Genomic DNA, 13,184 nt, shown 5'->3' on the forward strand with positions numbered 1-13,184 from the left:
ATATTTATACACAATGAACATTAATCTAAAATAAAAATAAACATTCAAGAGATATGCTAAAAAATTCTATGACTGTATATGCTACTTATAAATGTAATCACAAAAAATATGATGCAAAAAGAAGTCCTTATATTTATAATTTTATATAGAGAATATAGAGGTGAGATATTATCCAATAAAAATTGAAAATTTTATTTATTGAGTTATTTTAGAATCAAATACTTTCTATAATCATACTTTCAACAAATCAATGCTTATTCAAATACATATATAAATGTTAATATTCTAAACATACCCTCAAAATCAATGTTAATTTGCAACTATATGAATGCAAAAAAATATAATGGTTAAATACATGATTTATTGACGTTATAAAATATATGTACATTATTTGTGCATTATGCATAAACAAAGAAGCGACCCGTGCAAGTGCACGAGTACACTGCTAGTTAATATGTACAATAACAATATAAAAGTTTTTTATACTCTCAATAAATCATCCATCATTCATATGTTAACTATTGAATCTCAAACAAAAGTAATAAAAACCAATAACAAATAATATATTGACGGGGTAAAAAACTTTACAGTGATAGTGCATAGATTTTAAACTCATATATTTTACACCCAATATCATTAGGATTTAATATGTATATACTGACATTGTAAATATTTTTTACACTGTCAGCAAATCATATATTATTGATTTATTAACTATCATTGACTCTCAAACTAAAGTACTACAAATCAATATGAACGATGTGTTGACAGTGTAAACAAATTTATACTTTCAGTTCACATATTTTAAACTTATATCATTAACAGAAGATAGGTAGTTAGTTTAGTAGGTTAGTCAACTATTTTTAATAAATTATGAGTTTTTATATAAAATTGTAATTTTTCTTTATAATTCATTTCACTCAATTCAATATCATTCTATGAACATTCAATGAATGAAATATACAATTTTTTTTTCTTCCTCATTCATTTCTAATACATCAAAATTAGTGCATGTTTAGGATTGGACCTCTGTTTTATCTTATATAGTTATGATACTGTAATTCCATGCAGCAAGCCAATAGGAATTTGGACAAGCCGGTGGTTATGACTCTATCTCATAGGGGAAAGGACCAAAGTGAAGCTCTAAAGCTGTGGTTAGCGTGAATGGGATCAATTGGCTACCAATTAGACTCACCAAAACTAGTAGCATCAATTAATATTTAAATGTAAATATTCATTTCAGTAATTCACATTTTTTTGATTTTACCAATTTTATTTGATTAGAAAATTCAAAATAGTTCTAAAAAATTTCAAATATGAGTCAAATTGATCATTTATAGGGACAAATTAGTCCCTATCAAGTGTTATAAAATACGTTAAAAATAATCTATTTGACATGCATTTAAATTTTTTGAGTATTATTTGAAGTTTTTTAATTTTTGAGGAATAAAACTGATAAGATAAAAAAAAATGATGAACTAGAATACATACTTACTCTAAATTTAATATTATGATGTAGAGAGAAGAAATGATGGTTGGGCCAAGGCTAAGCCCTATTGCGATGAGTTTGATATAAATGAATGTAATAGTAATGGACCATTTAGTTTATGTAGAAGAAGGCTAGGTAGGAGCGAATCCATTCCTAAGATACCACCGTTCCTTTCCCTTTCCCTTTCATTTGGAATAAATAAATAAATAAATAGGTTTCCTTTTTTATTGTAAAGAACGGAGAAGAGAAGAAAGAGATAATTGGATTCCAAAATCAATCAATCAGAAATGGAGAAGCAGATGGCAGCAAAATTATTGACGACATGTTTGATTGGAAGTGCCATACTGGGAGGGATTTGTTACTGTTATTATTATTGGAATAATAACAATGGATTATTGAATAGGAGGAAGAAGAAGAAAGGAATAAGAGTTTATATGGATGGATGCTTTGACATGATGCATTACGGACATTGCAATGCACTCCGTCAGGCTCGTGCCCTCGGTGATCATTTATTTGTCGGCGTTGTCTCTGATTCCGAGATCATTGCCAACAAAGGTCCACCTGTCACCCCTCTCCATGAAAGGTATTCCATACCATATATCTTTCTTATAATGTTTTCATTTCGAGGATATGATAGGATATGATAGGATAAGATAAGCTACTTCATTCTTCTTTCTCATTTTCAATTATGATTTATAATAATTTTAGGTTAACTATGGTGAGTGCTGTAAAGTGGGTTGATGAGGTTATTCCAGATGCGCCGTATGCCATAACGGAGGAATTCATGAACAAGCTTTTCAATGAGTACAAGATTGATTACATAATTCATGGTGATGATCCGTGTGTTCTACCCGATGGGACAGATGCATATGCTCTTGCTAAACAAGCTGGTCGTTATAAACAGATTAAGCGAACCGAAGGAGTTTCGAGCACTGATATTGTTGGTCGAATGCTTCTCTGCGTAAGAGAAAGGTCTGTTACTGATAATCCCAATCCCAAGCATTCTTCATTGCAAAGACAGTTCAGCCATGGCCATAGTCACAACTTTGAAGATAACACTGCTACTCGTATCTCTCATTTTCTCCCGACCTCTCGTAGAATTGTTCAGTTCTCCAATGGCAGGGTATGTTTCTTTCGATTCTGTACACGCTTTTTGCAACACTTAATTATTTTTACTTTGTGTCCTTTACTCGTGCCTGCTGTTCCAGGGTCCAGGACCTGATGCCCGAATTGTATATATAGATGGTGCTTTTGATCTCTTCCATGCTGGACATGTTGAGGTAGGTATTGTTTACATAATAATAATTGCTAGTCATTTCACTACATATCCTTGTATGTCAAAGTGCTATGTCTGACATAATTGAGGCAAATGTTGTGAGACAAAAACATAGGTCACTATTCTCCCCGATTTTTGTTCTTGTTCTTATCCAATGATCTGTTTTCAAACTGATATATCCATAGCAGGAGAAAATAAAATGTTTTCTTATTATTAGATTGGGGATTATGTAGACATAGACTGGGTTAGTTTTGGAACAGTACTGCAATTATAAGGTTACTATCAGGTCAAAGATTCCAGTTGTGGGAAATTCCTGTCTTAATCAGAAAACTAATAGAAACTGCGAAATCGAAAAGATGAATTTAGCTGCCAAAGGAATGTTGCACAAAAACAGGTTTCCAAGACCTAAACCTCCTTCCTTTTTGTGTCTACAGCAAGTCTCCTAACTCATCAGGTGATCTCTAGTAATCTAATTAACCCCAGACCAAAGAAAATCCCTCATAATATGTGGTTGTTGTGCAAAGAATTATTGTTTTCCTCATTATGCTGCTACTCTGGTTATAAATGTAAACAGATAAATTGCTGGATATTGTATGTCTTAATAACCAGACCTTATGTTGTATAGATCTTGAGGATTGCTCGGGATCTTGGAGATTTTCTACTGGTTGGAATACACACCGATCAGACAGTCAGGTTTTCAACTTTTATATCTGTGCTTTTTACCCACCTTTATTTTATTTTTGTATTGTACTTGTTATGTAGGAGCTATAAAGTGGAAAGGTTAAATTTGAAATGTTTTCTTGAAGTGGTTTGCCCCATATACTGCAGCTTCAAATGCATCTAATGACTATGTACAGGAAGTCTCACAAGTAAAACATGATTCTAGCTTTTGTCGCATTAGGTTTAGTTGATGTTGTAATTGTTGATTCTCAAAGGGGCGTCTCTGAAATATTATGTAGTAATTTGACATTTTGTTCCATTTATGTTTGCTTTTTATTCTGTTCCATTCACTCTTACAGGACATTATCATTCCTTTGGTTTTCCCTATTTTTCTATTTGAACAACTTTTCTTCCATCCAAATAAAACAAAGTAAAAAGATATCTGAAGAAGAAACGAAGTATTTCAAGTGTATTTTACCGTAGAAAAAAGATATCTGAAGAAGAAATGATGTATTTTAAGTGTATTTTACTGTAGAAAAAAGATATCCTCCTACAAAATCAACCTACAAATTCTCATACACCACAAGAAAAACGACACTTGTTACAAAGTGGTACTTTATTCATTAATGGTTGTTTATTTCTATGTAACAACATATTAAAGATGAATCTATCTTATTTTGTATTTGCTTGTTGCATTTATATGGTCGTCAGGAGAGGCTTCATAGTTTTTGGGCTTGCATTATTGCCAAAGCAAACCCATTCTTTAAAGTAGCCATAACTCTTGTCTTTAATTGATAGTTAGAAATGTTTATTTAGTATAATTTAAACATCTGATCTTGTTTAAGTTTATATTACATATAAAGTGATTAATGATTGACAATTTTTATGTTGTATTTTCTTTCACAATGGGTTTACAGTGCAACTAGAGGAGCACATCGGCCTATCATGAATCTTCACGAAAGAAGTCTAAGTGTTTTAGCATGTCGCTATGTGGACGAGGTTATAATTGGTGCACCATGGGAGGTGTCAAAGGATATGGTGAGTCTTATCTTACCTCATTTAAATTTTTAGTGACTTTGTTTAGTGTGACTTGTTATTTTCTATTTACTCCCTCTGCTCTCATTTCCACTAGTTGTTTAATTGTGGGTCTATCAATAGCCCTATCTTGTGTTGTGTAAAGTTGAGTTTCACAAACATCCTCTCTTGTTTATATTCTAACACCCTTTTATAAAATTATTATTGTAATCAACCTCATCATTCAAATTGGGATTTTCACTTCTATAAAAACTGCTCCTGGTTAAGATAGTTAATCTCACCCCATTTTTGTTTGAATCTACTCACTTCTTTACCAACACATATAGGACAATTGAGGCTTTAGACTCTTCTGGTTTGTTTTCATGTTGGTCCTTCTTTTTTTCTCATTTTTACTCATTCACTTAATTATCGAAGGTTCTTTCTTGATAAATATATTTTGGACATACATCAACCCCTCTAAAGTAAAGCCATTTGTTTGATATATGATACTAAATAATATTAGGATTTTGTTAATTTCATCCCTAAGGGTCAAGGATAAAGAGCTTAAAAAGTTGTATTCTTGGGAAACTATGTATTTAATATATCGAAAAGTGTCCCTTAAGAGCCAGGTTAGTTGGTAGAGCCACAGGATATGAAGTGTTAATGCCTGGGTTCAAACCGACGAATGTACTCTTCCCCTCTCCATAAAATAAAACATTGCCTATCAATATATGTATGTGTATATATATATATATTTATTTATTGAGAAGTAGTTGACTTAGTTTCCTAATACCTTTTTACCCTTTTCTTCTTATCCTCCATCCTAAGGGCTGAAGCTTGCAAAGCCCATAAGATAAATTCAAAAGACTTCAGGCAAATTCATGGGTCTTTTGTTTCTTTTTCTTCCTATATGTGTGTTATGTGCAATTCATGTTTGCAAATCTGATCGCTTATTTTTGCATTATGAGCAGCTATTTTCTATGTGTTTTGAATAAAAAAGGTAGCTCAGGTCTGACCTAGTGGGGTTTGGGGATGGTAGATATACACAACCTTACCTCACAAGCGGAGAGACTATTTCCAGGGTTTGAAGACATGACTTTCAGGTCACAGGGCAAACAACCTTACCATTATGTTGAGGCTCACCCTCTTCATGTGTTTTAAAATCGAGATTTTACTTAGGATCGGGAGAGGAGTCAAAGATCGTAAATATAGGATCGTAGCACGACTCGTAAGATCCTACTTATCAACATATATCCACAAAAATTCATATTTATATATATATATATATTACTAGAGACTAAGATTTTAAATAGATAATTAGTATCCAATATAGATAATTTCAAAAGCTTCACTTGTTTAAATGTTATTTTTCTTCTAGGTAATTATATGTTTTAGTATAGTTAATATGGTCAATGTTTTTATACTTAAAAAAATAGTTTATAAAAGAAAGAAGAAATGATTAGAGTCCAATAGCTAACATGCCTCCTCACATAGATAAGTATAAATGGGGGTGACCCGGTCCATTCCTTTAAACACTTTGTTCAAACCCTACAACAGAATATAGAAAAAAGAAATGGAAAGTGAAGAGAGAGAAAATAGAGAAAGGGGAACTAGATCAAAACTATAGAAATGAGAGAATAGAGGATAAAAGAGCACGACATGCTCGTCGTTTCAGTCGATCTTATGCTCCAAAACGGCGATTTCACCCGATTCCACAGAGGTCGAGCACGAGCTGAGATCGAGCATGGGTTAGCTCTTGTAGATCATAAAATCGTGCAATCCCATGAGTGGGATCGCAATTTTAACTACCATGCATAAGATTAATACAAATGACTTCCGGCAAATTCATGGGTCTTTTGCTTCTTTTTCATCCAATATGTCTGTTATGTGCAATTCATGTTTGCAAATTTGGTTGCTTATTTTTGCATCGTGAGCAGCTATTTTTTGTGTTTTGAATAAAAAAGGTAGTTTAGTGCACGAGGTCCAACCTAGTGGGGTTTGAGGAGGAGAGATGTATGCAGTCTTACCCTCACAAGTAGAGAAGGCTATTTCCAGGGTTTAAATCCATGACTTTCAGGTCGCAAAGCAAGCAACCTTACCATTGTAGTGAGGCTCACCCTCTTCGTATGTGTTTTGAATATTAGAGTATATATTTATGCGTATTTAAATTTTGATTATGTTAGTATGTTTTGAGAAGTAGTTGACATAGTTTCCTAATACCTTTTTACCCTTTTCTCCTTATCCTCCACCCTAAGGGCAGAAGCTTACATAGCCCATAAGAATAATATAAATGACTTCAGGCAAATTCATGGGTCTTTTGCTTCCTTTTCTTCCAATATGTGTGTTATGTGCACTTCCAATATGTGTTATGTGCAATTCATGTTTGCAATTTTGATCGCTTATTTTTGCATTGTAAGCAGCTATTTCCGTATGTGTTTTGAATAAAAATGGTAGTTTAGTGCATGAGGTTTGATCTAATGGGGCTTGAGGAGGGTAGATGTATGCTGCCTTATCCTCACAAGCTCATAGGCTATTTTTAGAGTTTGAACCCATGACTTTTAGTTCACACGGCAAGCAACCTTACCATTGTGCGGAGATTCACCCTCTTCGTATGCATTTTGAATATTAGAATATATTATATTTATGCATATTTAAATCTTGATTATGTTAGTATGTTTTGCTGTTCATGATTTATGCATATTTAGCTCTTGTTCATGATTTTTTGTTGTTCTTTGGAGCAACCTTATCTTGATTATGTTAATATATTATATTTATGCATATTTATGCATTTTGCCTTAACTTTATGTGCATGCAGCTCACAACATTCAACATCTCATTAGTTGTTCATGGAACCATTGCAGAAAATCATGATTTTGAGAAGGTAAATCATGTAATTGTATGCTTCAAATGATGTATAAACAATCATCTATTACATTTTTTATATAAGAAGGTGGTGAATTTTTTCTGCATCTCCAACTTTCCTTCCTTATCAGTTGTTATTGACATTGGTTTTTCATATAGGAAAAAAGCAATCCATATGCTGTTCCCATTAGCATGGGCGTCTTCAAAATCTTAGACAGTCCTTTAGATATAACAACTACTACAATTATTAGAAGGATTCTATCAAATCATGAGGCATATCAGGTATGTTTGTACCTCATCATTTCATATGCTTAATAATTGTTGTTGGATTCTTCTGATAATCATTTTCTCAAATTTTTAGTGCTTGTATGAATAATAACATTTTAGAATATTTATAAATAGTCAAGTTAGCTTATGAAATAACAGATCAGTGTGCTAAGCAAATACACAATTTCACTCAAACTTCTTAGTTCCCTTTACACTGAAGGCATGCATCCTATTTTTTTTAGTACTACCAAGGGTATCCCCTCACCTTTTGGTAAAAAACTAATATTTTCCGGGGTGCGTGGCTGTCCCTTCCAACAAGTGTTGCTCCTAAGAATTCCTTGACTTCTTGGTGATTCTGATATCTAACAGAGCCTTATACCACTAAACCAACGCTTTGTTGGTGCATGCATCTCATTTTAGTTACGGATACCTATTGAGGTCCATATGAGAAAAGTGAATGAAGTGGACTTGAGATAGCATGTAAAAAGGACCTTCTTTATTATTGTGCCCGCAGGTTTGGATCCTTCTTCCTATCTCTTATTTTATTACATTTTGGTGTTCACATTTTCTTTTTTGCTTGCAGAAACGTAATGAAAAGAAGGGGGCAAGTGAGAAAAGATACTACGAGGATAAGACTCATGTGACTGGAGACTGATTAATTCTTGTCTATCATTTGGGTCATCAACATTCTGAATGTAACAACCTTCTAGCTTATTATTACTTTTTTATTTGTTTATTTATATTTTTGGGAGGGGGAATAACAGTTTTGTTTGGCTTGAACGACAAGTTGAAAATTGTGGTTTGTAACTAGTTGTCAAGTTTATGTTCTAGCTTAACTAGAGGTCTAAGTTCGAGTCTCTTCGATGTAGTTACGTTAAATTATTTGGTTGGAGAGCTTTGCAACCCATGTGGTCTTGCTAGACTCGAATTCATATTAATTAGCATTCTTGTGTTGTTCGTATATCAAATGATTTATGGAAGAAAAAAAACTAGTTGCAAGCTTATTTAACAAATAATTTAATTATAGATTGGCGAATGCTTAATTTGACCCATGAACCAAAATGTCCTACTTATTCTTCAAGCTCAAACGTAAGTGTTGATTTTTCCCTTGAATAATCTTCATTGTAGTATAGCTGTATGGAATTTGATGAGGACTATTTCTGATCCAGTTCTGTATTTTGGGTGAAAAAATGATTGTTGGTGATATATTTGGACTTGGAGTTTTTCAGTTTATATTCGTGTTAAACTGCAGCAATTAATAATAAAGTTGTGCTACTTTTACTCACAACTTATGGTTTCCAATGCTAAAAAATTTCAATGAATGAGCAATTTATTGTTGATTTTGTGGATAATAGAGCTTAAAGCATTTTGTATTAGTTTAATTGTGGGCTTAATTGAGTTCGACTAAGGTTGAATGACGGGCTAGATTGTGTTAGATCGGCTAGAGTTATAGGTTGGTATAATGATTTGGGTCATCCACCCAAGCCATATGAGGGTCATTGACCCTAGCTGAGTGATCAATTCAGTTACCCACCCCCTCACAAAAGGCATGCGAGCCAAGGCTTAGAAGAAAACTAGTCTAACATATTATGCCATATTTGCCTATTATCTTCAAGTCTTGCAAGATCAAGCTTAAACAAAATTACTGACAAATCTTGAAAGGCAATTTTTGAAGAAGAGCTTCTAGATCATATAAACAACAAAGATATGACAATAATTATTGGTGATATTACCAATAGAAAGATCATCCTCCCCAATCAAAATATAATGGATTTAGCCACCAAGGCACAAGTCAACCTAGTTGTCCCAGTAATCCAAACCCAAACAAATTTTCTAAAATATATTTCCACTTTTTTTTACTTCAATTCTTCATAAACCCAAAAGTTCTATGAACGTATCCTTGTCGATTGGAGGTTAGTCTATATCGAATATTATAGAGATCCTAAAGATGCTAACAATTATACACATTCCACAATCTAAATCCTAAAGTTTTTATCCTTGTTAACACAGTTTTTATCACTTAAAGACTGGAAGACTTTCATGATAATTTTTTTGCAGATCCCAGTTCTATTGGATCTGCCATGTTTTTTTGTTAATGTTTTAATCCTATGCACTTTTCTTTCCTATCTTTTCACTTGCTTGGACATTTTGCTGGAAATACCAGTATAAGAATAATCAACTATTTCTCAAGCTTCTCTTGATTCTCTACAAACAAACTTATGTGAAGTGATAGTGTTAATAGTTGATTCTTGTCCAATAATAAATATCTCAACAATATTGATCCTAAGACTTGTCAATTCCTTAAATATCTTATCATTACATATTATTTGAATGATAATAATTAAAAGATAAATGCACATGACTTTTTTAAGTAATCATGTGATCATTAATTAACTTTTAATCTCAATTATCCACATATGGATATGTGGCATAGATTTATCATTTTTACAATTTTTATATGAGAGGTATTCTGACTTGAGTCACTCCTTATATATATATAAATAATTGAGTCAAATCATGAACCTAATAAATTGAATTGTATTGGACTCAACCATGACTTGTTTATTTAACATGCTCAATGTTTAGATTATGTTTAATGCATTTTGTTTATGAACCAAACACATTGAAGTAAACATGAATCAAGTTTCAAATAAATGTCAAATTGGCTTGATTCATTACCAACCCTAATTCTTTCCATATTTTGATATCTTTTATTTCCTTAGTTTACAGACAAATATTAGTTTGATGAGATACACATGTTTTTTGGTAGCATATTTTTTTATCAATGTTCAATAGAGAATTTAAATAAAACTAATACCATGAGTATATTGAATTTCTTTATTACAGATGAAACTATCTGTTAGATATTACAAGTTGTGGTTATTTCAATAAAAAAGTTTCACATTGTATAGAAGTGAATGAGTTAAAGAATATATAAATGAATGGACTCATATATCTAATGTTTTAAGATTTTGGATTTAAAATGTGGTGTCAAACTCAATCATTTGATTATTTTATTTAGCCCATTAAAAAAAATACTTTAGGTAGGTGAAAATCTTCCATTATTTGGAGTCCTCAAATCCAACAATATATCATTCATAACCAAAAAAACAATATTATAATTCTAAAGCATATTCGGCTGCCATATAGTCCTTATAAGTTATAACAAACAGCTTGAAAAGACTCAATATTTAGCCAACAAGAAACTAATATTGCACAAGTATGAGCCAATCTTCACTCCAAGTGTGATTACATTTATCGTTCAAACACAAACAATATATTGTTACGGTCAAACTGAACGAACCAAACATAACTAGTGTTGGTATAATTTAGCAATATGTGCATCACTTTGGATTAGTTTAATCCATGTTCAATTTTGAAACTGAGCTGAACCAAATCTTAAATTTCCCAACATCTTAAAATTGATTAGAAAAATGGTGGAAAACTATAAAGAAGAACTGATTTATATTTTCTATATTCGAGCAATCAATGATATGTATGATAGGATCAAAATCAGTATGATAGGATCAAAATCAGTATGAAAACATAAGGTAAGATTTCGAAGATTTACCTATTACTATATGACTACATCAAGGGTTGACAATGAGCCACAACTTGTGTACATTGGTCAAGGATGCGCTTACCAAGCATATCTAGAACATGCATATTATTTTGCATAAGATATTATCCTTGTAGCATAACCGAGAGAAGAATTAAAAAGGAAGCTAGAAATGTGGAGACAAATGTGAGAAACACATGACTTTTGTCTAAACTAAAATAAGACGAAGTATATAGAATGTAAGTTTAACAAAAGAATGACTTATCCTACTGTAGAGGTAAAGATAGAGGATCACACCATAACATAAGTCACTAGATTTAAGTATCTTTGTGTTAATTATAAAATATGATGAGGGAATTGAGAGGGATGTAAACCATAAGATTCAAACAAGATGGGTAAAATTAGGAGTACATCAAGTGTCGTATTTGATACAAAGGTGAAACTCAAGATTAAAGAGAAATTATTATACAAATCTATAAGTCGCACAATGTTATATGAGGCTAAATGTTGGACAATAAAATGTCATGAAGATAATAAACTCGATATATCAAAGATGAGAAGGATGTGATAGATGAGTAGATATACTAGATTGTAAGTATCAGAGTGCAACTAAGAGGGGGGGGGGGGGGAATTTTGTCTTAAAATAATGGCCGCTTTTTCTGCAAAATCAAAGTTAAAGTGCAGCGGAACAATATGCAGAAAAATAATAGGAAATAAAATGAAAGAGATAAGGAGAAGAGAGTACACAAGGAGTTTTTATACTGGTTCACCTTCCTGTCCACCGAAGGTTACATCCAGTACTCTTGCCGCACAAGAGATTTTTCCACTAAGAATTATGAGTTGTAATTACAATATCTCACCCCGAGATCTCTATGTACCTTACACACTCCCTAATTCTTATACCATTGGAAAACCCTTTTCCAAGTGAATCAATTCCCTTTCTCTTCACACCCCGTGAAAGAAAGAATTGAATATATTCCCCTTTCTTTTCACACCCCGTGAAAGAAAGAATTCTTTACAACAATGAAGAATATTCAACTATGGCAGATTGCCTTTACAAGTATGAAACTTATGTCACTTGCAATCCAAACTCTGAATATATATAGAAGTATATAATGCTCTTTGTAAAAGTCTTTGAAACGCTTGAAGCAACTTTTTAAAATTAACTTGAAAGTTTAAGAACAAGTTGCAAAAAGTTCAAAGATAAATTCTGGAAAAAGTGTGAGAGCTTTTGAGAAAATTGTATGAAAGTTGTGTGTTAATCTCTTGTTTTTGTGTGAGAGTTTAGAGCCTTTATATAGAGTTTACAAACACCCTTTGAAGGTTTCTGAAGGTGTATGAGTTGTTTGGAGTGAAGAGATTTCGTTTGGAGTGAACACCTTTCACTTTGAAATCTGAAAAACACTTCCAACAACTCTCAGTAATGGGTTACTCATTTGAGTAACGGGTTACTCAAACTTTCTGTCCACTTGAAATTCGAATTTTACATTTAATAATCGGTTACTCACTTTGAGTAATCGGTTACTCAGCTTTCAAAAATCAGTTTTTCAGTTGGATAACTCTTTTCTCACACATGTAACCTGCTCAATGAAGTAACCTGTTACACAATATTTTTGAAAAATGTTTTAAGTCTTTTAAAAGTGTCTCACATTTTCTAAAAATAGTTTACGCAATTATACTTGTATATACTTAAGAGTTTAGGATAGAAGTACTTACAAAGACTTAATCTAATATCTTGAAGCTTTATCTTCATTTGTCTTCATAAGTCATCTTCTTTTTCTTCTTTTTGGTGATGTTGATGTATTCATCAAAACCGTGCCAATGTCAGGAGCAAGATCTTCTTCACAAACTTCCCTTTTTTGATGATGACAAACCAATATCTTCTTGACAATGTAGCTTTCTGAATTTTATGAGAGTAGCATACTTGATGATATATCTTGAGTTGTCTTGAGTATGCTCCCCCTATCTTGTATGCTCCCCCTTTCATTTGGAGTGAAGTGCCTGGAATAAAATTTGACAGAAAATACATTTTCCCAATTCTCCCAACTTTTCTCCCC

At 32.4% G+C, this 13,184-nt stretch overlaps 1 protein-coding gene across 1 annotated transcript; it reads left to right on the forward strand.

Annotated features, from left to right (window-relative positions):
* On the forward strand, window positions 1,669-8,740 carry LOC109360994 (ethanolamine-phosphate cytidylyltransferase-like). Its single transcript, XM_019606261.1, has 8 exons — window positions 1,669-2,072; window positions 2,198-2,612; window positions 2,698-2,769; window positions 3,391-3,458; window positions 4,343-4,463; window positions 7,255-7,320; window positions 7,461-7,583; window positions 8,152-8,740. Exons 1-8 carry the CDS (start codon window positions 1,777-1,779, stop codon window positions 8,221-8,223), a joined length of 1,233 nt encoding a protein of 410 aa, XP_019461806.1. The 5' UTR covers window positions 1,669-1,776; the 3' UTR covers window positions 8,224-8,740.

The sequence above is a fragment of the Lupinus angustifolius genome, chromosome LG11, assembly GCF_001865875.1.
Source record: "Lupinus angustifolius cultivar Tanjil chromosome LG11, LupAngTanjil_v1.0, whole genome shotgun sequence".
In the NCBI taxonomy this organism is placed as follows: Eukaryota; Viridiplantae; Streptophyta; class Magnoliopsida; order Fabales; family Fabaceae; genus Lupinus; species Lupinus angustifolius.